Genomic DNA, 27306 nt, shown 5'->3' with positions numbered 1-27306 from the left:
CAGGGGAACTACATCTCCCGGCGTGCCGCGCGCCGGCGGCCCGGGAGCGGCGGGCGCTGGAGCGGGGTGGCGGCGGCGGTGCCGCGGCTTCGCGAGAGGATCCCGGGCGCGCGCGGCGGTGCCGTGGACAGGTCGCGGTGAGCGCGGCGCCCCCGCCCGACGGGTCCCGCCGTCCGCAGGAGCGGCCGCGCCGGGAGGAGACGCTGCCGCCGCCGACCCGCGGCGCGTCCCTCTCCTTCCTGTGCCGGCGGCGGCGGGGCGAGGGCTGCCCCCTCCTCCGTCAGTCGCGGCAGCGGCGGCAGCAGCATGAGCGGCGGCAGTGGCGGGCGGAACGCGGCGGCGAGGGCACGGCCGGCGGCGTGGCTGCTGGCGGTGCTCGGCTGCGTGCTGACAGCGGAGGCCCAGGTGGGAACCGGCGGCTGGCGGGACGGTGCGGCGGGGTGGCACGGCAGGGAGCGTGGCCGGGCAGGGATGCCCGCCGGCTGTGGGCAGGGCTGCGAAGCCCTCCCGGCGCGGCAGCAGGGCACAGGCGGGAGGCGAGGTCACTTCGGGGAGTCATAGGGGAGAGGGCAGCTCTGGGCCGTGTCATGGGTCGGCTCCCCGCGGAGAAGTCGGGGAATGTCTTATTGGAGTGTGCAGCCCACGTCCTTCCCCTTCCACACCCTGCCGCTGGCACTTGCCGGGATCCAGCCCGGGGCCGGTGCCGCCGGGAGAAGTTGGTTGGCCTGGGAACCAGAGGTAGCATCAGTCCGTGGGATACGTCGGGGAGCTCCGGACTGGATCATGCCCGTGGCTTCAGGCAGAAAGTTCGGTGCCCTGATGAAGTCTGTGAGAAGCCATATGTTCCAATGGTGATGCCAATGCCCGGGCTTGGCTTGTGCTTAGGTCGCGTCTGTTTGCCCACATTACCGGCAAGGATGAGAACACGCAGTGCTTCCTTCTGTAAGCTGCGTTCCCAGCTTTAGGAGGACGTGTGTCTGTAGTAAGGACCTCCCTGTTCATCCAGTGTGGCTGTGACTGATGTGATCGCTGGTGTCAAGTAGGAGAGGCTTTCAGCTGGGCCAAAGATGTTGGAGAGAGTTTATTGAGGAATACACCGTCCACATGGAGCAAACCTTGTCCTCTGGATTATTATTTCTCTTATATTTTCTAAGTTTCTGTGTTGCATAATATGCTGTACTGTAAGTGGCCACCAAAGGTGGTGATGACAGTAGCATAGATAGCTTTTATTGCAGCTTTTTTTTTTGTTGGAAGTTGAGGTTTTCTTTGATTGACATTATTTTAGTAACTATTTTAGCATAACTAAATGCTAATTGAAATGGAGTTCTTAAAGAAGCACTTAATAAAGTGGCATGGGGATTTTTGTGATGCTTGGCAGAGAGATTGGTTGTTGCTGTTTCATAAAATTGTTAGCACACTGAGTTCAGAGTTTGGCTTGTGCAGGGAACGACAAGCTAACCAATAGTTCTTGGAGTCATGTTACCTGAGGCTGTTCTCTCATTCTGCAGCCATGGCAAAGGGAAATGTCTGAGGAACAAAACAAGGTGTCCCAGGTGGTCTTCTAAGTGTCAAAGCAATTAAAGTACAACAGCCTGATAACACTAATAAGGTTGTTTATATGAATAGATTGCTTATTATTTTGTGCATTTATCCAGCTTTTTTTCCTTAATATTAAAGTGCTGACTGTGTTTTTCTTTCTAGATTTTATAAGGAGAAGTTGATGCAGGTTGGACATTGACCTTTTCTTCTGAAAGGTTGATTTATCTTGGAGAAGATAAGTTAAAAGTTTCACTTCTCCAGTATAGCTCTGATACCTGTTCAAGAACTAAACTAGGTTTGAGAACACCTGGAAGTACTTTGATAAGCATATTGGAAAGGTAGAAGAAGTAGCAGCTGCACCATTTCAGATGACTTCTTGAACACAGATGATAGTAGGCTAATGCTTTTAGAGTTTATTTAGAGCTCAAAGAAATTAACAGATGAAAGAAACTATGATAGTTGTCCATTGTAATAAAAGTGTGTTAACTTAGAGTACAGTTTGACTTTATATTTGTAGACTAAGTTAACTAGTGTAGTTCAATTTAAAAAAGGCAAAGTACCAATGGTGTGAATAACAAAGTAGGTTTTCCAATACTAGTTTTAACTGTGTAGTACACTGTTCTTATTTTGGTATCTCCAATTTGAAAAAACAAATTAAGTGGAAGATCCAGATGCTGACAAAAATGAAACTATTTTCTGCATGTTCTTGGAGTGTTGCACTGTGAGTCAGAGCACTGAAGCCACACTTAGACTAATTAAAAAAAAACTCTGACTGGGGTACTTGAAACCAGTGTTGCTGTTGCATCACTGTGCTGTGAACTGACTCCACTGCTGTGCAGTATTAGTGTTTCATGCATGCTGTTAAAGTATTTTATAATTTGTGGTTTGGTGCAGGTACAACTTCGTTTAATTTTAGAGCATGCTTTCCAAGGAAACATTGATTTTGCTATTTTATGTATACAGGGAGCTAACTGTTCCAGTTCTGAAAATGTTGTGAGGAAAAAAAAATGGAAAAGTTAGTTTGCCTGCTCTAGTACTCTGAATTAATTTTTCTCTTCATAATTTCCTAGATCAGTTGTAGTTTTTGAGGATTCATTTCTGAAGCTTCATTGATCTAGGTAAACTATACTGCATTTTCAAAGTTGTTCTTAGAATTGAGGTCTTAGTTAAATAAAATGGCTGCAGCTTTTTATTCTTCCATGAGGATTAGACACTGAATGTAACTATTGCATTTACCTGGGACATTTTCCCCCTGGAAAGGCATTTTCCATTTTGCATAGATGGTAAAATTATTTTTGTAAGCAGTGGATAGTCTTACGGGCTGGTCATCAAAATAGTTTCCTACTCTTTATCTTCTCAGTCCAAAAAAACTTCCGTGTATTAGCCTCTTTATACAGTTGAGTAATATTTGAGTAAAATGTTCAGAGTTATCTCTTTGCCTTTTATATTATAATGAAATGTTAGGCTGTTTGCTTTGTGGTATAGTGTTACCTGTGAGGGCTGTGCCTTTACAGATTTCTGCCTGTGTGTGATCAATAAGAAAATTTCAAGTTTTAAATGAAATTATTATAGACTAAAGTGCATGGGGGTTTTCTCTCTGTAAGCATCATTAATAACAAGCTTTTTCTTCTGACTTTGGAGTTGGCAGTTGTGTGGACTGTGAAAAAACTGTAATTACACACGGGCTCTTTGACAATTGTTTGCCCAGGTTTGATTAACAAGGCAAGCATAACAGCAGGAAAAAAAAAATTGTTTAAAGTATCTTTCCTTAAATTAGCTTTACTTCATTGCCATATCTGCTCTACAGAATTGTGACAGCCTATTTAGTGCCTCAGGAAAAGTAGGATCTACATAAGGTGAATTTTCCACTTAAGTGCTTTATTGCCATATCCTCACTTCTTTATTCTCACAGAGAGTTGGGGGAAATCCATTTTCCAGGCCTCCTTTATGCTTTATAAAGGAGCATAAGCCTACAATTTGTTTTCTAGTGGCTCTTTTACATCAAGCTTGGTTATATAAGGGTATCTGTTCTGTAAAGTACAGGAGTGATTTATCATGCATAAAACAGATTAGATGATTTCATAATCTCATCTGTGTGAAATCTGTGGAAGAAAGGAAAGGCATAAAATATTTTTTGTCTCCTTTTCCACACAACATTTCAATAGTTAGAAGTTCTTCTCATCCCATGCAAGATATAAGATGTGTGGGCATTTCTATTTTAAATAATTTGTAGGCCATAATGGATGTCAATGAAGAACAGAAGCAGTAAGCACCAGTATTTGGTTCCATTCCCTTTTAAACATGTCTGAAGCCTTCAGACATGTCTGTAGTAATTTAAGAAGCTATGCCTAAGAGAGTTTGTTTAGATTTATTGAAATTTATTATATAACTGTGCATAGAATCACAGTTTCAGTATTTCCACCTTTCAATAAAACACCACCAGGGTCTCAGTGAGAGGGTTTCCATAGCCTAGTCTGTGGTGTTAGTTGGAGCTGCCCTCTCTGCTACATGCACAGTCCTGCTTTCCCTTTCTGTGCTGGCAGTAGAACTTCTGCACTTGCAGCGTGTGCTGCTTCTCCTAGAGGTGCTCCTCACCTAGTGCAGTGGCAGTACAGGTTGCTGTCCTGGCACAAGTAGAGGGATGAGGCCTGGAAAAGTCATAGTCAGAATGATAGATTCACAGCATTGAAATATAGATCCCTGTGCCTGGTTTTTCTTGTATTTATTTGTTGAATTTATCTGTGAAATCGCAAACTTCTTGGGCACAGAAGAACCTACACTCCTTTTCCCCATGCCTCTAAGGAAACTAGATGGAGTGTTTTCACACTTTGAGAAGAAATATGAAAATAAGATGACAGTGTGTGATTGTTGGGTTTTTTTAGGCAATTTGACTTGTGAGCATTTGGTAGGAGAACAGTTGATATGGAACTTTGCTAATATACCATGTATTTGTAATTTGGAAATTCTTGTTGCTCATTCTTCAACAAGTTCTATATGCCGAAAGTGTCAACAAATTTCAGGGGTGAAATTAATCTTGCTAACATTGATTTAGCAATGCATTTGGACGTGGGCTTAAGCTCAAAGTGCTACAGTTTTACTTTATGCGGTGTGTTGCAGAGTATTTTGTGATGAGAAATATTTGCTATGGAACTGCATTTCACTAGTATTTCTTTCAATTACCATCTTTTTCTCTTTAAAAGATTTTTCTGCAGTTAATATTCTATTTCTATATTAAAATAAATGTTTATGTATTTTTTCAATAGCTCACAGGAGTCCTAGATGACTGTTTATGTGACATAGAAAGCATCGATGACTTCAATACATTCAAGATCTTTCCCAAAATACAGAAACTGCAAGAACGTGATTACTTCAGATATTACAAGGTACACTTAGAATGGTATTTTTCTGAATAATTTAAATAAAATGCAGAAAATATAGGCAGGATTGCATATCAAATCAACTTACCAGTGTTAAGCTGCCTATTAGAAGCCCACAACTTTTTAATTTGGTTGAAGCAGTTTTTTAGTCCCTGACAGTTATGTTGGTAATAAGTCTTGTTTGCTATGTTCATCCTGGAGTCAGTGACAGTAAATTATGACTGCTTTTATTCAATTGATAAGTGGTAATTTTAAAGTGCCTTTGCAAAAGGCACTGGAAAAGGATCATATTTTAGCAATTTTATGACAGCACAAAGTGCTTATCTTCTAAGAAATGTGTGTAATTTGAAATGGAAATATTGGCATGATTTACTTTGCTAATAAGTTACTGTCTTATTTCTGATTTTAGTGTTTGTTATTCTTTTGAAAAATAGGTAAAACTGTTCCTTTTTCAAATAGTATGTAATATCACTTTTTATTACTTGAAGCATTTTTTGTCTGTGTTACTATCTGATGTGCAAATGAAGATTTGAAGCCTGATACGTCTGTTTCAGATAGGCTTAACCTGAAAGTGAAGTTGCATTTTGACTGAGCTAATCAGGTGGCTGCCTGCCCCTGGAAAAGGGAGCTCACACTCCTCTAGGGCAGCATCCTGCCCCTTTGCTACTTTTACCTCTCAGAAGAATACATATCTTTAACCTGGTAGATATTTAGTTAGGGTATTTCCATTTGCTAGGGGGTTTTGTTGGTAAGGTTTTGTTGATTTTGTTGGGTTTTTTCGTTGGTTTTGGGGTTTTTTCTCCTCAGGATGTAAGAAGTCACCTAGCCAGTCTGGAGTCAGATAATATTAAACTCAGGCAAGATGGGGTTATGAGTGAGCAGAAGGAGAAGAAAGCACTAGACTCTAACTTTTCTACCTTGAGCAAACAGTGTAATGTACATTCAACTGCACCTTGAATCTCCTGCTACATGATATAGTTCTAAATTCACTTTTCAGGAGAAACAGGATATGTGCAATTTCAGTACTAATATATCACATAGTAGTGGTAATGAGATTCTCCAGAGGTAACAGAAAGATAGAAAACAAAGTATATGAAGATGAGGAGAAACAGGTATATGAGACTTCATAAAACAGTAACTTCATCTTGCAAATGTAGAGCTAATGTTCACTTCAACAGCAGTTCTGCAGATCATGCTCTAGAGCTGTGTTGCAGTCCTGCCTCATCTTTTATACTGATCTTTGTAATAGATGAGTGGTTCCAGGGGCCTGTGTGCAGCCCACCTAGCACCACACTTCACTCAGTACTTCAGTGGTGGCAGGGAAGAATTTGTGTTGAACAAACAAACTGAGTCAGTCAGTCAGAACATTCTTCACCCTTTCCTGTTCCAATAAGCAACGGCTCATTTGATCTCCCTGTGCAGAATGATGGAAATGCTTTAAAGCACATAAATGGATGTGGAAATTGTGAAGGTAGGTGTTGTGGTTTAGGAATGGTACTCCCCACCAGACCACGCACCACTCACTCTCCATGATGGAGGTGAGAATTGGAGGCACAAAAGGTAAAGATGGTGGGTTGAGATAAGAACAGTTTTCTGGAAACAGCAGTGAGATAAGGAAATGAACAGTTATAGCAACAGTACTAATGATAGAGGGGATAAGAAAAGAAGTGATTCACACAGAGCTGAAAACAATAATAGACAATATCAGACGACTCCCTCTGTCACATTTTCTCCACTGGAAAGAACCCCTTCTCCCTGGAAGAAAGAAGTTTTCCCTGCCCCTGGCAATGATGTGTGGTGGTATAGAATAACTCAAACCATTATACTGAATGGATGAGGTAGTTTTTATTTAAAGGCCAGAAAAAACTTCATGAAGTCTTGCAGAAATTATGCTAGGTGGTTTCTAAATAGTAGAACACTTCCCAATGAAAAAAATCAACATTCGTGTCTCTAATTTTATACATCAAAACACAGCAACTGTGGAAGCCTCATGATCACGAATGTCTTTTAATTTGTGAAAGGACTGAATAATACTGTGAGTGATAACAATGAAACCTAATACCTCATACCTGAAGATGATTGGATGTTCTATGTAGACAGTACATGATTGGTTTGATAAAAGTACAAGTGCTATACAACCTCAGTTTGTGTGTGTACTGGTTTTCAGTGCTCTTCAGTCATTCTTGGACTAGTACATCTTCATTCCCATGTGTTCTTTCTGAATTAATCTGCAGTTTAGGCGGCAGATTATTTTTTTTTTTATTTACAGCATTCCTCTGTGCAAAAACAGTGACTGCCTAGTTACTTATATCTTCCTCAGTGTGTAAGCGTTTTTTTTTATTGTGAGAGTTTGCTTTGAAGAAGGCTGGAATTTAACTATTTTTGCTGATCTTTTTTGATAGAAATTGGTGGGAGGTGAAAGTTTTGTATGATGGGCCTTACTGTGAAGGTGATGTAAATGTAATACTATTTCATGCTTTATTTGAAAAGAAATGAGTGAAGAAGTACAAAAAATAATTTTGCCTTTTTTTTTTTTTTCTATGAATAGTGTTTGTGTGTTGAGTAGAGGAAATGGGGGGAGGCAACCTAAAATCTCTGCTTTTATTGTATCTGAGCTTGCAGGGTTTGAGCTGTAATGAGAAGATATTTGTCATCACTTCTAAGAAGTCATACCATCTGCTAAATGTCTTGTCGGGGTTTTTTTGACTGAGGATTATCTTTAACATTTAAAAATAATAATCTGTTTTTAGTTTGATTTTGAAATCCAAAATCTTATTTAAATTAGTAAATTTCACTTTCACTTATTAAAATTAGTAAATTTCAATTTAATAGCAAGAGATTTAATTTCTGCTTTAATATATTATGTGTTTGTGTTCATTTGCTGGAGACCATTGTCATTAACAGTTTTACTGCACAAAGCTTCATCTTATGTCGTTAGAGAGACTAATTAAAAGAATTTAAAGGATTTCCTGATACTGAGATCTTTTTTCTACAGTTGCCTTATGTCAGTGTGGATTGTAAACTTCTGGTTTTGTATGTTTAGGTCAACCTGAAGAGACCATGCCCATTTTGGGCTGATGATGGCCATTGCTCTATCAAAGATTGTCATGTAGAGCCTTGTCCTGAGGTATGGATTGAATAATATGTAATAGAAAAAGGGGTTTTGGCTAAAAATTTGCTAATTTGCAGTGGCTCGTACTATAGTACTAGCTAATGATACAAGCACTGCTGGCAATACTTTTTAGTGAGAACTTAAATTTAAGTAAAAGTGACCAATTTATTTTCTATTCCAAAAGTATAAATACAACCAAAATATTTTAAGGTCTTAGTCATTTTATGGAGAAAGTGGAGAGCTTCAAGAGTAAATCTCTTCTAAGCTCTAGCACTGTTTTGCATATAGCATGGTGATCAGGTAAAGGAGCAAGATAATTTTTCAAAAAATAAGCTTGCTTTGACCTCTATAGGCATGATACCTAATTTGTAGATTTTAATCAAGTATTTCTATGAGCAATGTAAAAGCTGTGATTTATTTTTTGTTTCTAGAGCAAAATACCTGTCGGAATTAAGGCTGGGAGCTCTAATAAAGTAAGTACTCCTTAATTTTTAAAGTTAACTTTTAAAGTTCTTTCTGATTTTTTTTTAATCTTAAATTTAGAACAGCTATGTGACTTTTTAGTATAAACCTTCAGTGTTCTCACACTGATGAAGTAGTTAAGTGATCGTTTCCTGTATGTGGCTTAACCTTTCTGCCTTTATGTAGAGTAGTGTTTCTGACGTAGCTGGTGCTGTTGTGTCATTTTGAGCCTGTCATTGCTGGAGAGCTGCTGCAGACTGAATCAATGAATGGCAAGGGACAGCAGTGCATGGCCACAGAATGCCTGATGCAGAATTGTTGCTTCATTTCTGAGTACAGGTCACATTTTAAAAAGCTACAGGCTAAGATGCACGGAGGCAGTAGCAGCGCAATCTTTATTAACAATCATAAGTAATCACAACACTTATTTTCAAGAGGTCATTAGTCCAGAGATGATTTGGTCATTTTTCTAAAGACGGTTTTGGCCAAAGTGGCCAGTGCAAACTGGAGCAGTCAGTCTGTGCTGTTGGCTTTTGCTTGCATCTCTCCAAGCCATCCTTTCTAGATCACCAAGTGACCTTAGCAAAGCTAAAAAGTTAAGAGGCTATATATGCATAGGATAAGAGGTCAGAGCAGAAGGACTACCCACAAATCCCACACATCTGAAACAGGGTGCCCAAGAATGAGGATTTTAGCAGTTGATGGGTTAATGGTGTCCAAATGAGAGATCTTCCCATTGAGTGCCTTGACTGTATTGTAAGCACTTATCTCTCGATTAACTATCATATCTCCATCATCCCCAGTGCTTTCTACCTCACCGGGCAGGCTGGGTGTAGTTCACCAGATCATAAAGGACTTATGAACAGGAGTGTTGGCATTGGGTTTAGATCTCAAGCCAAGAAATGTTATCAGAGATAACTGAGATGAATACTTCATTGAGAATTGATGACTTGTGTGCTGCTGTCTGGAAAAGGGCAGGCAGATCTGTCCAAGCTTTAGCTCAAGAGGAAGAAGTCTTGTTTCTTTTACACATACATTGTTAACTCACTTTGAAGTAAAGACTGCCTCTTCATTTAAAGGTTCCTGGTAATCAGTGAAGAAAAATCTTTCTCACTGACATAACCTAAATGTCAGTTGTTTGCCATTCCAGCACAAGCAGCAGTTGTTTTTCTGAAAAGCTGACACTATCTCTGGGCAGGAGATCTTGTGTTTTAGCTGAATAATGTGTTGCCAGTTCTCTTTTTCATTGACTCTTTTATCTTCCAAGCATGGTTGCAGAGAAAATGACTCCTGGAATGCCATAATGCCTCCTAAAGAGAGGGACTGTAAACTTTAAAAACTGTTCCAGAAAGGGCTCTTTCTGAATTTGAGCTTCCTCATTGGTTAATCTTGAGAGCCATAAGTAGGGTGTTAAATAGTAACCAAAGAGTATGTTGTTCTTTGGATACTTCACATGAGCATACCAAATTTGATTTAGGAAGTGAAAAAATTGATGCCTTTTGCTTTCACCACAATAAAGAAGGTTGGATAGATTCTTTGGGAAGCTGTCATTTGCTGTATGTTTGCTACAGTGGTTGCCTTTGAGCTGCCTTGCAAGTTGTTGAAACCAGCTACAGTACTGAAAGTTAGGCAATTCTGTTCCTTTAATCTGCAGTAGAAGACATTAATATGTGCTGCTTTTCTGGATGAAATTTGTCATCAGAATGGACATGAATCTTACCTACACCATTTTCTTACTTCTTATGGTTCAGTTAAGTGATCTTTCGTAGAGCCAATTAAAAATTTACTATCTCATTTAATATCCCTTTTAAGGAAATATCAAATTCATTTTAGTATGAATGTTTTGTTTCAAAGACTGTGCAAGTACTGTGCTATTAGCCTGTGCTAATTTCCCATTTGGGGAAGTCTTACACCTTATGGCTTATATGTAAAGTACAGGATTTTAAAAAAGGGTGGGTTTTTTCCCTGAGAACACATGCATGTCCAGTTTCTGTCTTTCATCCTGTTAGTATCGGTCTTGGAAAGCTGAAAATGACCAAAGGCATCTTTTTAATAATGACACAATCTCTTGAATAGGTACACTCACAGTAGAATCCTGTGGAGAGGTTTTCTGTGGCTTCTGTCCAGTTTTCCATTGCCTTTCTCTGCTGGTGTAAAGGAGCTTGTAAACTTCTAGCTTTATTTGGGTTTTTGTGGGGGATTTTTTTTGTTTGCTGAGCAATGAAGACAGCAGTTCTTTTGAATGCTCATCTAGCTGCAAAGACCAAGGTTACACTTGTAAAGCTTCCCCACAGGAGTGCAGTTAGCAATAGAGGATGTCTTTTTAATTCTTGACACCACCATAAGCCTTTTGAAATAGTGCTGTAGAGGCACACAGTAATTTCCTTTTCTGTAGTTCTGTTGCATTTGAGTGGTGAATGCATATTTTGTGGCTAGACATTAAAGCTGTATAAATCTTTAAAGCAAAGGATAGGATACAGTAACTCCAGGTTACAACATTCAACTTCGTAATTTACTTCCTGCCCTTCTTTTCTGTTTTTTTTTTTTTTTTTTCCAGTAACTGGCCTTAGGAAATCCTGGTTGGCAAGAACGGATATTTTGTCCTGATCTTGTCAGGGGTCACAGAGCACTGATCCAGCAACTGTTGCTGTTAAACACTGGCGAATAGGAAAGCCTGGAAACATGTTTTGAGACCTGAATGTTCATTTTGTTAGAAACTCTTAATTTAGGATTCTAATCTTGGCAGTAACCTTTTTTCACTTCAGGGTAGGGATTGGTTTGCAACTCTAGACATGCAGAATATTTGCTTCAGCATCTCCATATGTTATTTCATCAGCAGTATCTCTTTCAGTCTAGGTTAAGGCCATTCTTTGTTCCCATTTTTCCTTTTAACATCCATACAATGCTGAAGAATGCCTGCCAAATGCAAGAAAATTGAGTGAAAAATTCTTTCTGGAGTAAGCATATATGGGCAAGGCCCCTAACAAGATTGAAATTATTTGTTTTTTCTAATCTCCTTTGTGTCTTAGGTCTTCTGCTGTTTTTCCTCGTGTTGGTCCAGGCAAATGCATTTTTAAATAGCAAATAATTCTGCTTACTCATCTGAACAATTTTAATAAAATTTCTTTTTTTTTTAGTGATACATATTATGGTGGTACTTTGCCTCTGGCATCTTGACCACAAAGCTGTCCACAGAAAAAAATTACTCTTTCTTTTAAAATTTATAATTTATTTGTTTTAATAATTGACCTAAGGTTTAGTCTGGAAAAAATACACATATCCCCCCCACCAATCCAAAAACCCCCAAAAGGAGGAAATTGAGTTTATCTTTTAAGATAGCATTGTTACTACCTTTTATGTTCCTAAACGTAGAAGAACTTTCTGAGCTTTATGCTGGCAGACTTAAATTCCCTGCTTACATAACCATATTATTATAGAATAGTGGAATATAATCTTTAATTTTGCAAATGTTTTCCTTAGGTGTGTTCCAAAAGTAAGTTTTTCAGTGGATTACTTTTTAAAAAATTCTTCAGAATCAAAGTTCAGCTTATACATTTCCATTTTGTCTTTAAAATAAGCAAAATTTGAGTTCAGCTGAAAAAGCTTGTCTTCCAGACCCATGCACATCTGAATTGGGCTGATGAATTGGATTAAAGGAAGCATGAAGGGAAAATGGCCAAAAGTAATAAATATGCCTACTAAAATGAAATCAAACTTGGCATATGATTATACTTGCAAAAAAAAGATGGTAACTAAGTATCTAAAACACTTCATGTAGGGGGTTTCATAACAAAAGAACTCAATTTAATCAAAAGGCAAAACAAAATTGACATCTTTAGCTGAATTCCCTGTAGCAGTTAAATTCAGAGTGAAATCAGCCTAATGAATTTAAGTGAACAAAGAAAAACAAAGTAAGAAATGTTCCAGAACCATAACTGCTTCTAGAATTAGAGGATTTTCCCTAATACTAGGGAACTCACTGCTAAACTTAGAAAGACCTTTCACAGCACCTGTTCTTGAGGATTTCAGTAATTCATTTGCATATTAAATATAACTTTTTTTACAGTATTCAAAAGCAGCAAATAATTCCAAAGAATTGGAAGACTGTGAGCAAGCTAACAAGCTGGGAGCGGTTAACAGTACCTTAAGGTATGCTGTGATTTACATCAACACTACAAAAATAGTAAGAAAGGAACATTTTTTTTTTCTCTGTCTGATGTGGTGGTTTTTGTTCTTCATTCTTCCCATTAGAAAGTAAATGGGAAATGATGCAAGAACATCTGAAGGTAAAGGTGTTAAATGATAAGTAGACTTTTTTTTGTTGTTTAAAGTATGCTTTGATATTACTTGAAAGAGGTATCTTACAGCATCAAGAGTCAGAAGAAACTTGCAAATAAAACCACCTTTTCTCTATTCTTTTTTCTCAGCAACTGTGCTGGATTAAGGGGTTTGGTCCTGCTTTGTCCCACTGTTGCACTGATGTGCCTATTTGTGATCATTCAGTGAACCAGATCAGGGAGTTGAGTTACTTTTGTTGTTGGTAAAGTTATTTTTAACTTGGATCAATTCTGTGATCTTGCTTATTGCATGGCACTGTCAAGGTTGGATGGGAGGAATTCTTCAGGATGGTGCTACCCCTAGGCACAGAAGTCTGTGGAGCAGCATCTAGAAAACATAGCACTCTACAGGATTCCTCACTTTTGAAAAGCAGAAATAGAAAAATCAAATTTTCACTGTTAATGGAGGGATATGATGTCTTTGCCCACAAATTTCAGCAGTTCTACCTGGTAAAGATTTTGAAACTCTTTCTTGTGCCACGAAAAAATGACAGTTTCTGCCAGGTGTGTGGTGTTTTAGGGGAAGTAAGAAATTATTAATTCTGTTCCATTTCTGTAAGGCAAAAGAATGTGACACTGTAAATGGAGAGCTAGAGAAAATGCCTTTATGGAAGTAGGATAGATAATTAAAGTTGGAAGAGAGCAGGTAATGGATCCTGCAAGTGGAGGACGAGTTTGTGCTTTGCAGGAAAACCTCCATGTTCTCTATCTAGCATTGATTATCCTCTTGGTTTTGAGTTGTTTTCCTTTAAAAGTTGTATTTCTTGTGGTTATCAAACCTTGTCTCTTGGTAATTAGCAGAGAATTTCCTCACCTAATGCCAAGTATGTCTCCTATTGTGATTTGGCAGAAGGTTAGAAGTTTATCTTGTACAATTGCCTCTGTTTGTAGTGTTGAGCTGGTGCTAATTTGATCAAAGAGAATAGGTTGGTTTTGTTATTTCAAGGCACTTCCCTGCACCCCAGAGCAGAGTTCCCAATCTTAACTTTGCTTACATTTTGCTGTCAGTAGTGTGGCATCAGCAGTTCTGTGCTGCACAGTCACAGAAGGAAGGTTTTGGCACTGTTTGTGTTTCATGGTGTGGGAGCTTCAAACTATTTGTCTCTCTAGTACAGTGTACCTTTGAAAATGCTAGAGTGAGTGGAATGCCATTATTATTAAAATGGCTTAGGACAAATCATATTCATAGGGTACTTTAGCTTAGAAGAGGCATTTAGACATCTAGTCTCCCAGTAAAAAGTAAGACACTAACAATTGTACCTTTCATTGAAAGCACAGGTTATGAAAATAGGATGATTCCTTCCTCTCCCACTCTGAAAGTGACAGCTGCTAAAGTAGTACTTTGAAATGTGTTAAAAATGTACTATGAACATATTTTACCAAGCTCTTACTGAAGAAAAGTCACTGCAGTTTGTTCAAATAATGGTGAAATCTTTGTCTCAACATCAAATTGACTTTTGAAAGTATTGCAGTTGATGCCTGCTTGAATCTCATTGCAGTTAACAAGGAATAGCTCCATATATTCTCAAGTTTCAGATATACTGACTCAGAATCCACTTCCAAGCTATATGTAGGTGATATTTCTTTCAGAAGCTCTTATTGACATTGTTTATTAAAAATTTAAGATCAATTTTTTTTTTCCCCTCAGTAACCAAAGTAAGGAGGCTTTCATTGACTGGGCAAGATACGACGACTCACAGGATCATTTTTGTGAACTTGATGGTAAAATGTTGAAGCTTTTTCATAGTGTTGGTTTTATTTGCTGTCTCATAAAAATGCAAAAGATCATATTTTCTGTACAAATAGCCATTTTTAAGAAGTTTTAATTTTGTTCCAAGTGACAGAAAGGGGATGGCATCATATCATACACACAAAGTGCAAATTTTTGCAATTTTACAAGGAGTGTTTGGTAACCTACACTATGCACATTTACTGTTACCTCCTTTTAGTATATTGAACGGGAGATATTTATGTAAATAAAAAAGATGGTAAATGGGAGAGGGCTAACACTTCTTTAAATAAAAAGTTTCTCACAAAAAAAATTGCATCTAGCACAAATATAAGACAACTGGCTTGCAGCTGGTTGTTTCTTACTACTATATTGTTTTGTTGCTATTTTACTATGATTGGATTGAGTTTGTTCCTCGTCCAGCCTTGCTATTTCCAAATGATTTCTGCATCCTCATTTGAAAGGACTTTCTTACTGTTAAAACATTAGGATAATAGATTGTGTCTTTCCTCTCCTTCACTTGTGAGAGTCTTTTTATTTGCTTGTAACAATCAAAGTTCAGAGGAGTGTTTTTCAGATAAGTGTGGGAATTGCTGTCTTCAGGGATTGACTACTGAAGTCCTTTTTAATAAATACCTTAGTGAGCTTCCTATGCAAGGAATATTTAGGGCATAATGCTAGATGTTTTCATCTACATTTAGGCTTGGGTTTGGTGTCATCTGAGAGAGTAGCAGCTGCAGTGGACTTAGCAGTGGACTTCTCTTTCAGTACTTCTGCTGTGTCTGGTCTGAGCACTTTCTATATGAGCTGTTTCTGTAACAGCTGATGAGCATTACTTTAGATCTGAACTGTTGTGTGGAATTATCTGCTCTTGTCTCTACTATCTTCAAGTTGTCTGCATGCATGTTTTGGTAGTACTGAGCTGTGAAAGGTATAGTTGAGGAGCATTTCTTTTAGAAATAATACTAACTTAAGTAGTTCCTGATTCTACCTCCATCTCTCCTTATGTCATGCCATGCTGGAGGAGGCTGTCCCCAGCTGTGTTCTTCCAGTATGTTTTTTTTTTTTTTTTTTGCACTGGCTCTGGTGCATCTTTCTGCATGGTAAGCTGATTAGGTTTACCTAAATAGCGGGAAAGTAAGTTGCCATCTCCCTGCCACCTCCCACGCTGTTGTGATGAACTGGCATGTCGGGTGAGTTTGTCATCTGGGGCAGGGAGAGTGAGAGAGAGTAACTACTGGGAGTCATGGGGAGGAAGCAGAAACCCTTGCTCTCTTCTCCTCTCTTCCTGTTGGGCTTAATCATAAACTAGATAAGAGAATTGATCTAACTGAAAAAGCTTACTAACCTGGGTCACCTTTCCATCTTTCTGTTGCATGGCTCAGCGGAGAACATAAACTCAGTATGTGGATAACAAGAAGAAAAATGGATCCTGAAGTGATCAGGGAGTGTAGGAACTGCTTAGGTTAGCCACACTGTCAAATAAATAAGTAAAGCTGTAATTTGACTTTCTCTCATTTGGCACTCATTGTTGTCTGTCTTGTATCAGTGTCCTTTCTTTGTTTTTGCTGCTGCTGCTGAAGCAATGCTTAACTGCTCATGCAGAATCATCTCTTTTTTTAGAGCAGTTTCGCTCTCTGTTTCTGTGGGGTGTTTTGATATCTGAGGAAGTACTACGTGGCACTTCTTGGCCTATTCCTATGAATAAGTCTCTGGACTTTCGGCTTGTATTCTATGTGGGGTTTGTTTAAGCAGGAGTTGATCCTGACCTAGAATTTCAAAGAGTGGTGAATTCCTCCTGCTTTTACTTGTAAGAAATTGTTGTAGCTTGAAACAATTTCTGTTTCTACAATGCTTTTAAGCAGAGGGAGTCTTGTTTCACAATTTTCTGTGGATAAATTACCTGAAGTTTGTGGTGAACTTCTGAGATGGGGTATAGCTTGTTGAAAGGCTGCTTAAGTAACATGCTTCCTGTTGTAACTAAGAGATATGTTCTGCAATATGCTGAAAGTTTTGTACAGTTAAGCAATGTGATTCAGACTTTTCTGCCAGTATACGAGGGTGTTTGGAGGAAAAATGGATTTAGCTAATAAATTTATGGTATGTAGCAGCTTCAAGATGTACTACTTTGAGCTTGTCTCTGTTGAGAACCTACTGTATGCAGTTATATCCTTTTCATAAAAACAACACCCCCAAGCAAATACTGCCAGATAAACCCTAAATTTGGAGGCCATTTAAAACAAAACACTGTTTATGTCTTTAGCCTAGGGTAAGGAAATATAGTGCATGTCAAGTGTTTATGGTAGATTTAAAGAAGCAACATAGATGATCATCAGACATTATAGAAATTAGAGACACACAGGAGACTTTGGAATATATTATGTGCTTTTGAGCTTTGAATTTAGTGTGTATATTGCTGCATTTTTACATACATGGCACTTAAAATCCAGCTGGAAGACAGAATAGTATTATATGAGACCTCTTGTTTATATTTAGTTCTGTGAGACTTTTTAAATCTTTTTCAATTGATCACTTAGCATATGTAACAAAATGTTTCCTATTTAGATGAGAGATCTCCAGATGCACAGTATGTGGATTTGCTGCTCAATCCAGAACGTTACACTGGATACAAGGGGCCTTCTGCTTGGAGAGTATGGAACAGCATTTATGAAGAAAACTGCTTCAAGTAATTGGGAGGGAGAGGAAGCCTGTTTTTTTATACTTGTACCTCAGTTTAGCTAAAAACTGATCTTTGTGTTTTCTAACTTATTTTTTAGGCCTCGATCTGTCTATCGTCCTTTAAATCCACTGGCGCCTAGTAGGGGTGGGTCCTGCCTGTTTTATTTTCCAATGCACTTCTTTTAACATAGTGATTGTTGCAGTACAAGGAATACAGATAACAATCTTCAGTCTGTAGGTGTGCTTTCTGCTTTTTAAATTTCTTCTGTAGAGATAGCTGTCCATTTCTAATATTTAGACTAAAGCATGTGATACTTTATTACATACATGCCTAATCTTATCCCTATTAATAGGCTCATTAATGTCAGGTGAGCTGATATGAAAACTAAATTGTAAGTCTCAAACTGTTTGCAGAGTGTCACACTGGTTTTCCATTCAAAATGGACTTTTGTATTCTTGTTTCTTTTTTCAAAAAGCTTTTAGTTTAGTCACTTCAGTTCATGCTTACTCTGGTGTAATATGGTTGTACATTTCTCATCCATAGTGTGCAGTGTATTGCAAGTGTACAAATAATTGCATTATTTGAAGGACTGGACACTTAGGAAGAATCAGTTATGTGCAAAATTGTTTAAAAAAAGTATTCTAATTGTTGTGACTGCCAATTCTAATAACTTGGGATTTGTTTTCAAATTTAAGTTGAAAGCTATAACCTGGTCTTTCAAATGAACCAGCTTTCCTCTCTCAGTTTGTATTATTTCCCTTAAAAATTAACTGTTAGCCAATAGATTCAGTTAAAAAATCACCATCCACTAGAAAATCAAGATAGCTCAGTATTTATAATTACTAAAAGCTGATCCGCACAAATAAAAAGCATTGTGAGAATTATTTAATGCAGAGATAAGAATTCCATGAAAGAACACTGCACTGACTGTTGGCCAATGCAATCTAAAGACTATGCCTTCTTAACCATTTTTCTGAAGTTAAAGTGCAGCTTTTAAGAGTATGTGTATCAGCTGCTGCTAAGATTTGAATTTCTTAGTGACTTTCATTATTATAATGTGTCAAGTCTTGTGTGGTCTTGAGGAGTAAGAATGGAGTGAAGGAAAGTATCCTATTTTTTATAAATTAAATAAGATTTCTTGCACTTTTTGAGTGTTTGTATTAAAGTCTGTTTCATTTCATTACTGCTTTGGTGTGGAAATTATCTTTTTAATGCTTATGCCTTTTTTTTTTTTTTCCCTCTAAGGAGGAGATGATGGTAAGTCATCTTATTTTCCTTGACCTGCAGAAATGAAGTAAGCTTTAGAGAGTTTTGGATTTTGGATTTATTCACTTTAGAGTTATCAAATTAGTGCAGGAAAGTTATGTTTCTGTTATTGAATAAGAGAGCAGGAAAGGTATTTTTTTATGCAGGTTATTGATCAGAAACTGTTTTTAATTGACTCATACTTTCTTTTGGAGTAAGGGAAGGAGTGGAAAAGAGCAAAACACAATTCTCTTCTTGGTTCTTATTCTTGTAACAGAATGTGTTGTAATAATGTTATTAGTTCTTCCAGAACCCCATTGATACTGATGTCAGATCCCTTAAAAGAAGAGGGACAATTTCTTGTGTATTTTCTTGAATGCCCTTGACTGGGAATACTGAGAGAGAGTGGGGAGAAAGTATTTGATCTGCCTACAGTGAGGGAGACTTAAAGATTTTTCAGCCAACTGAAAGCTATTGGGCAAAAGATCTAAGTCTGAAGGAAAGCTTTAGGCAGATTAAAGTGAAGGCTGTCAGAATTGCACTCTGCCATCATGTCTTTCACCAGCAGTGCAAATTATCAAACTTGTGCTTCCATACACTGCTGAATGCCCTGACCAGTAGCTTAGGCATGCTTGTTCATGTATTTCTCCTATCCTGTCCCCATCAGATTTAAACCAACCTCCAAGTTAGCTGCTTCTCATTTTAATAGCTAAATTATTTAACTTCATGGTAAATTAGATGGCAGCTGATGTTGTATGCATAGTAATAGAAAGATGCTGTAATGTTGAAAATGAATATTCTTCATTTAACCATGTACTTTGTATTTACAGGAGAATCTTTCTACACATGGCTAGAAGGTAAAGGCTCCTGGATGAGTTAATGTAGTGTTGTATTCATTAGAAGGAACACTGTAGCACTTTTTAAATCTCAAATGTTTTTCATAGTGTAGGCTTTTTCGTAAATTGTGCAGAGCTTTCAAGTGTTGTTCAAATACCTCTTACCTTGAGGGTCTTTAAAGGTCTTCTCATTTACTTAGACAGCATACTCCTTAAACATTTAAGTGTTTTATTTTTCATAAAGAGGGAATTCACTTCATTGTCAGTTACTTTGATTTTTCTGGCTATTTCAGGCATTTAAGCAGAGGCATTATTAGTAGTAATATTGGTAAGCATCATTATTTAGAAACAGCTTTAAAGAACATTAAAGATTTTGGTGGCTCTGTTCCCAGTTTATAATCCAAGTCTGTGTGTTCAGAAGGCAAAGCAGTTTTCTTTTTATTCATGTTGAAATGGAAATTATTATTACAGTAGCAATCTGTAGCAATCAAAATCCCATTTTGGAGGTGTGCAGAAAATTAAATAAGTCAAATGTACTTACTTTTTGAATTAGTTTATTCTGCCTTTCCTAAGCCTTTACTTGTATGGTGGTATTGTAGGAAAGCATATAAATTTGCATGCCTTTAAAATGTAATGTCTAAGTGAGGACACATGTCAGCCTCACAGGTAGCCTTCACCATCAGCTCTTCCTGCTTCCATCTGTGGAGACTGGAGTGGCAGGAAAGTTGCCCAAACATGTTTTTGAGAGGAACAATCTCTTAAATTTCAAGTGTAGTCTCTAACTTTGGTTCTAATTGGAATTATATGTAATTTCTGCATATAAATTATATTCTGACATCTCAATGCCACTCTATTTCCATTTATGCTGTAGAAGTCTGTGTTCATCAAGTCATATTTTCCAAGGTTTTGTCCTGTGCATTAAACTCTTCAGTGACTTTGCAGTACAGCTATAAGGAGGTATTTTTGCTGTTTTTCAGTGCTGTAAGGTTTTCTGGGCCTTTTGGTGTTTTTCTTTAGAGCCGCTCCTCTAATTCAGTGGTAGCTTTAATTGTAATTAAGATGGGTCACAGTATATTTCTGATTTCCAGACCGTAAAAATTCAACATCAATTCAAATTTATTGCTCAAACAGTGTAGGCATCTTATTTTTGTGTAACAATTTATCTGTGCCAGAACAGATCCTTATTTGACTGTGTTTGCTAGAACACAAAAATAGCAAGCAAGAAATTAATAGTATTACTTATATAAAAAATAGGAGGAAAGCTTTTCCTATCATGGCTATAAGGGCTTATTAACAATACTCAAATGCTGTAATTGTAATTCTTGAAAGTCAACAATGCAGATTTGCAGCATTAAAATGTCAGGGTATGTTCATTTTAATGATTTTTTTCCAGTATTTAGTTTGGTATCTGTCATTTTTCCTGGACAGGTCTGTGCCTTGAGAAAAGAGTGTTTTATAAACTCATTTCTGGACTCCATGCTAGCATCAACTTGCATCTGTGTGCAAATTATCTTCTTGAAGGTATGTCTAGGTAAAATTGCTGAATGGAATTCTACAATATCTGTAGTATGTATCTTGTTTTTTCTGGAAATTGTTGGGGTACGCTTAGTTATTTTATATTCTAAATGTGTCTCTTTTACTACCCCTGCCCCTCCTTTTTCTTCCTCTGCGTAGAAACGTGGGGGAAGCCCCGCTGGGGCCCAAACGTGAAGGAGTTCACTCGCCGCTTTGACCCTGCTGAGACGAAAGGGGAAGGCCCAAGGAGGCTGAAGAACTTGTATTTCCTGTACCTGATAGAGCTGCGCGCCCTGTCCAAGGTCGCTCCGTACTTTGAGCGTGCTGTTGTCGACCTTTACACCGGCAACGGCCACGAGGATGCTGAGTCTAAAGCTCTCCTGCTGGATATCTTCAGGGACACCAAGTAAGGCATGAGGGGCTTTTAGCAGCAGTTTGAAATTTTTAGTTATATTTGGAAGTGAGAATAGGTGACTCCTTGGTAGGATAGGACAGGAAGGAGAGTGGAATGAAGAAATAAAATTTAAGTAATGGGAGGGATTAAAGGGGAATTTGTACATTTGATAGGACAGATTAATAGTTTTGAGGTTTGAATATACCAATCTTTAAAACCAAACAAAAAGCACTCAAAAAACCCCAAACAACTCAACACCCTAAGCTACTTCCTGTGTGTTGCTTTTTCTGATTCTTCAGTATAAGATGCACATGATTTATTTTGAAAAGGGAAGTAGTACATACAGTCTTCTAATGGTCCACTGAGTAATTCAGCTTTTATCACAGACTTAACCTGTGGTAGTTTGGCCATCCCCTCTTCCTTCTATTTATTCCATAATGTTCTTAAGTTTTTGCGCTCCTTTTTGCTACTTTTTGTGATTGGTAACGTGTTGTGTGGTTTCATTGCTGTCCCTTATCGTGGTCTTGCTCGGTAATTGAGATGTCGCCAGGCAATGATCAGCTGAAAGGCAAACATTAGGCCAGTTTCAGTATTAATTTGAACAAACTCCGAATAACAGATTTCAAGTTGCAGTGATTGCACAGTAAAACCAATACCATTGAGTATTTTTTTAAGACCTAATCTGCAAGGACTAGGAACTCTGAAAAATATCTTATGCTGATGGCATCAGCTGCTTACCAAGCTTAATTGAGCACTGTAGTTTATGCTAGCATTTGTTTTGGTTGCATTTTGTCTTTATTAGGTCCTTCCACATGCACTTTGATGAAAAGTCCATGTTTGCTGGAGATAAAAAAGGAGCCAAATCACTCAAGGTAAAGCTACTTTTCTGAATGACATCCAAAATACCTATTTTGGAGTGAGGCTGTGTTACTTTGGAAAGCCCTTCTGCCTACCACAAACACTGCTGAGAGTAAGATTTTATCCCTGCCTTTTCTAGAGCTGTATATGAGGCCTTTTAATCAACTTAAAGGTGCTGTCGTGATCCAAGAAGACTGAAATCTCTGGCTTTGTGCCTTGAGTCTGGCATCTGGACTGTGGTGGGGCACATGAGTATTACCAGTAAATGCAGTGGTGCTTATTTTCAAGTAAAGTAACTGTTTTATAATTATCTGGATAAAAAGAACCCACCCATTCATGTTTGCTTTACAAAATGATGACTTATATAATAGAACACAATATACAGTATACTCTCATAAATATGATGTTGAACATTAGAAAACATAGTTCCTAGACATGGGAACCTAATGGGAATGCTATACCTACCATCAGCTTCTGGTGTTAATATGCCACTGGTGTAAATTGCAATTCCATAGTTGGTAATGAAGTTCTGTTTTAATATTTATTAACACTTATTTCAGTAGTGGTTTGGAATGTCATCAGCATTACAAAAAATGCTATTAGAAAAGTGGCAGTGTTTTATCAGCCCAGCTAGTGTTTTTTGGACCTTAAAAAAATGAGATCAGCTTGGTTAGTTCTGCACTGTTCTTGGTCCTGCTCTGTCTGAAGTTGCACAGCAACAATCTACCCATATTTTTGAAAACATCCTTTGTGAATTCTAACTTGTTTGTCAAAAAGATGGTTTGTTCAAAAAGGATTTGAATAATGGAAAAAAAAATTGGTCAGGGACACAGATACAGTGCTTATATCTCAGAAAATTTGGAGAAAGTTAGTAGGAAATCAGTGTATAGAATGCAGGCATTACCCTGCATATTCTGTATTTTTGGGGGATTTTTTTAAGAATTAACTGTTAGAAGTGGCTTGGAAACCAGATTCTGGATTTTCATGTATCTTTATTATGACCTGACTACATAAAACAATGGTTTTGTTCAGTGTTGGTTAGAGAATTGATATTCTAATGGTACTAGATTTCTAATGGTACTACATTCATTAATGTTCTGTTTCTGCAAAGCTAACATGTACATTAGCTTAAGCTTTTTTATTTTGTTTTTAACTGATAGGAAGAATTTAGATTGCATTTCAAGAACATCTCCCGCATAATGGACTGTGTTGGATGTGACAAGTGCAGGCTGTGGGGCAAGCTGCAGGTACAGTTTATTTTGTGTAGGTCTGTGTGTTCTGGCAGGGGCAGGTCCCAAGGTAATAATCTATTTCATTCTGGCAAGACACCTCTTACCTTAGCATTCAGGCTTTCTGCACGTGCTTGGTCCTTGGTATCCTTACCTATATATTAAAAATCTATATATGTTTAGCTTACTGTTAAGCATTTTAATTTTTTTTCAAATTGTTTATTTTGTTTAGTCAACAGCTGTGTAGTTTACTAAAAGGTGGAGTTTGTGCTCTAAAAGAGTTACTTTTAAAGCAGATGCTTCATGGTGAGATACTACTAACAGTTAATATCTTACCTGTATTCAGTGATCAGAGGAGCCTTGTAGAATCACTTATGGGAAACCTTCCTTTAAACACAGCACTTACTTGTTAGGGAATCCAGTGTGATATTTAACTCCACAAATTGAGGTGTAAGAAAAAGCAATAATACAGATTTTCACAGTTTATGCAGAGGGCATCAAATGAATGCAAAGTTGCCCAGTAAAACTGAAAGTTGAAAACCAGTTTAATTTTCTTGGCTCCTACTGTTTTTATTTTACTGACAGCAGTATTTTAAACCTCAAGACTAATTTTAAGTCTGGACTGAGAAAAGTTATTTTGGAGTGCCTGTTCTACTGTACCACTGTATTACATTAAACTTACCAGAGTGCAATTTTCAAAGAGTTTGCAGCATCAAAAATTTGTTGGTCTCTGCTGAATTTCTAGAGTTCTGCTTATCCTGTTTTAGTTAATACTTCTGATCTACTGTTGTTGTTCCTCCTCACTAAGAACTAAAGAAGGGCAAATTTCCTGACCCATAAAATTCTCTTGCAGCCAGCTTCAACCGCTTCTTGACAAAGCCAGTGGTTGCTTATGTAGCCCAACTAAAAGTGAAAATAAGAAAAGCTACTTCTGTTCTATTCCTGCATAGAAAAGAGGGGTTGAAATTGAAGCTGCACTGTTTGCCAGTAGAATTGAAGGTGGAAAAAGTACATGTGTTGTGATACCTCATAAAAAACTTAGTTTGGCTTCAAAGGGAAAGGGGAGATGTGCTCCAGCAGGAGTTGGGGCATTTATAAGTGAGGGACAGGAAGGAACTGGAAGTTGTGTAATGGACATATTTTCATATGCATAACCAAGAAGAAAAGAGATGAGAAAAGAAGAGATGAAGAAGACAAGGGTGAAAAGCAAGTATAATTAAGGAAACAAATGCAAACCTGGTACACAATTGCTGTCATGCAATTGTATTAGTGCCCTGGTTTTTGTACAGTTATTTGGCTTGAGGGTCAGTATATAAGAATTGGTACTAAAATTTACCTAGATTACTGTGTTTTTATTTTTTTTATGGTTTTATGAGTAATTGAAGGAATGATTTTTACTGATGTTAAAACATTGGACTTTTCTTATAGACTCAAGGCTTAGGAACTGCTCTGAAGATCTTGTTTTCTGAGAAAGAAATACAGAGCCTTCCTGAGAACAGCCCATCAAAAGGTTTTCAGCTCACACGACAAGAAATAGTTGCTCTTGTAAATGCCTTTGGAAGGTAAAATATTATAGTTTTAATAGTAGAAAATTATAAAACTTCAGTGCCAATACTCAGTTTCTGTGGAAAGAATGTATTGTACACATAGCTGTAGGTTTTGAAAGGCTGAATTACTACCAGTAACATTGATAAACTTAATGCCTTCAAACTGAGTGTTAGCCTTAGTCTTCATTCTATGTTTGGATCTAATTAATCCTGTCTCAAGTCTCATAAATCTACCTTCTGCAAGATGAAACTTAAGTCTCTTACATTTAAAAAAAATTGATCAAATTTATCTCCTTCAAATGATGAAACATTTTAACAGCTTTAAAAGAAGTTTACATAGAGCATGCTTTGCTCATTATGTTAGTTCTTTAGATCTTGAATACAACAATCTGTTCCTGTTTAAACAATCTATTTAAACAATCTGATAAAAGATGTAATAAAATTTATTACCTGTGGTTAGGGATTTTTAGAAGTTTAATGAAGCTGGGATGATTAAACATATATAAACTTTAATCCCTGTCATATATTATGTTATTGTAAAATGGAGAGTCAATAGACCTTTTGAGAAGAGAATTGTGTCTGAGGAAAAATCTAAAGGAAAATGAATGTGATAATTTGTACTTCTCTTTTGCTGAATTGGTAACACTTTGATGGTTTTTATTTTACAGGCTTTCCACAAGTATAAAAGAGTTGCAGAATTTTAAAGTTTTATTGCAACAAACTAGGTAATGAAGGTCTTTGCACAGCCCAATAGTGAAGATCATTTACATGACTGCATTGAGCAGAAGGAACTGATCCTTACAGGACTCACATGAACTGATAAAAAGTAAAATCAAATCCCAACTTGAATATTTATGTTTAAACTAGGAATGGTTATTAATTAGAAAATATATTTATGAATGGAATATATAGTTTTTAAATGTGTAAATTATGCTGATCTGTTTATTTTGTAAGTTTTCTGCTCACAGTTCTGTTGTACTGAAACTTCATAAATTTTCTTATTTCCTTGTCTTTCTGAGACAGCTGTTTTATATGAAAACAAATGTACCTCCACCCTGACTTGGCCTGTCTGGAAAGGGGGGGATCACTTCTTGTGTGTCCCCATTTACTGAACTTCAGTGTATTCTGAGGAATTGGTATGTTAGTTCTGACTGTCAAAAGTAAGTGGGGGGGAACCTCCAAACAAACAAAGAAAAAATAACAACAAAAAAAACTAACCACAAAAAGGAAATAAGGCTCTTGCTGAGTTTTAGCTTCTTACTGTAATAATGAAACTTACTTAAAAATAGCAAATTTACTGAGCAGAAATTTTTTCATGCTGGGCTTCTTTGCATCATGATGACACCAATTTTTTTACCTTTGTCTTGTGCTTTTCAGCACCCTTTTTTTTTTAATTATTACTTTGTCTCTGATGCAGCAGAGTTGAAAGTGACTTTTCTGTAGCCCCTTGCTGCAGCCTTTTTACCTGCATTTACTTGGAGGTAGAGGTCAGGACAGGGGAAATGGTTAGTGGGGTGCTGCTAGCTGAAAAACCTCAGTCAATCAAATTTCTGTTTACTCCATATTATTTTTCTAAATTGTAATCACAAGTTCAGTTTCCAAAAGTTGTCTTTTTAGTGTCCTAAATGTTGAAATAGCACACTTGGTCTTTGAGCCATGGAAATAAATTTGCTCTTTATGAGTTATGTTTGAGTGCTATGTTAAAAGGTCAGTGAAAAAATAACTTGCTTTTGTAGTCACTTTTAAAAATGATGCTTTTTAAAATTCATAATCATACTGACATTTAATGCCACATACTCTATCTATGCAAACCCATACTGTATCTTCTTTAAAAGGATATTCACCATAAAAAAACGGGTATGTTAATAACATTACTTTCATAAAATAAGAAATTACTCATGTATCATTGTCCACAAATGTCAGTGATAACTTACCAGTGTCAAACCAGAATTCAGAAACAGCATTACCATTAGTAGCAACCAAATATTGGTTTAAATTTTAAATGAAGTAATAATTTATTTTAAACCAGCATGTTTAAAAATGAAGTTAGGTGTTATGAATGCAGGAAGTGCTGGTGCAGTGTAGATACATCTCTTGTTTTTAAAAACAAGTCTTCACAAAATTAAGTGCTCTTAAACATTTTTCACCCTATTAGATACTGAGTGACCTATTTATATAATTGATTGTAATTGTATTGGCTTCCATACTGTGTTCCTTTACAGCTGAAATTTTCTGAAGGCTGGAATACACTCTGTCCTTTGTTTCCAGACTAGCCTCAAATTTCTACCTGACTGGAAATGAAATAGACTATTCTGCTGACACTTGGCTTTTATAAAAATGCTGTTGCTTAAGAAAGTTAACCCCTTTGTGTCAAACTAGGATATGCTAAATGAAATTTAAAGGAATAGAAAGGGAAATTAAAAAAAAAAAAAAAAAACCAAAAAAA

At 37.3% G+C, this 27306-nt stretch overlaps 1 protein-coding gene across 1 annotated transcript; it reads left to right on the top strand.

The window, feature by feature from the left end:
• ERO1B (endoplasmic reticulum oxidoreductase 1 beta) lies at positions 1 to 27306 on the top strand. Its single transcript, XM_074537508.1, has 16 exons — positions 1 to 405; positions 4803 to 4922; positions 7960 to 8043; positions 8460 to 8501; positions 12557 to 12639; positions 14476 to 14549; positions 17122 to 17242; positions 17334 to 17380; positions 18482 to 18493; positions 19312 to 19338; positions 20746 to 20838; positions 20992 to 21238; positions 22029 to 22098; positions 23245 to 23331; positions 24742 to 24875; positions 25529 to 27306. Exons 1-16 carry the CDS (start codon positions 307 to 309, stop codon positions 25587 to 25589), a joined length of 1401 nt encoding a protein of 466 aa, XP_074393609.1. The 5' UTR covers positions 1 to 306; the 3' UTR covers positions 25590 to 27306.

This window comes from Zonotrichia albicollis, chromosome 3 (genome assembly GCF_047830755.1).
Source record: "Zonotrichia albicollis isolate bZonAlb1 chromosome 3, bZonAlb1.hap1, whole genome shotgun sequence".
NCBI classification, from domain to species: domain Eukaryota; kingdom Metazoa; phylum Chordata; class Aves; order Passeriformes; family Passerellidae; genus Zonotrichia; species Zonotrichia albicollis.
Note: the sequence above shows the minus strand (reverse complement) of the source record. Positions and strands in the feature narration are given on the sequence as shown.

Excerpts from the sequence above, each read along its gene's own strand:
- ERO1B (XM_074537508.1), top strand. The coding sequence starts at position 307 with ATGAGCGGCGGCAGTGGCGGGCGGAACGCGGCGGCGAGGGCACGGCCG. Across the intron at positions 8,502-12,556 it reads AGGCTGGGAGCTCTAATAAA|TATTCAAAAGCAGCAAATAA; the intron begins GTAAGTACTCCT and ends CTTTTTTTACAG. Across the intron at positions 21,239-22,028 it reads GATATCTTCAGGGACACCAA|GTCCTTCCACATGCACTTTG; the intron begins GTAAGGCATGAG and ends TGTCTTTATTAG.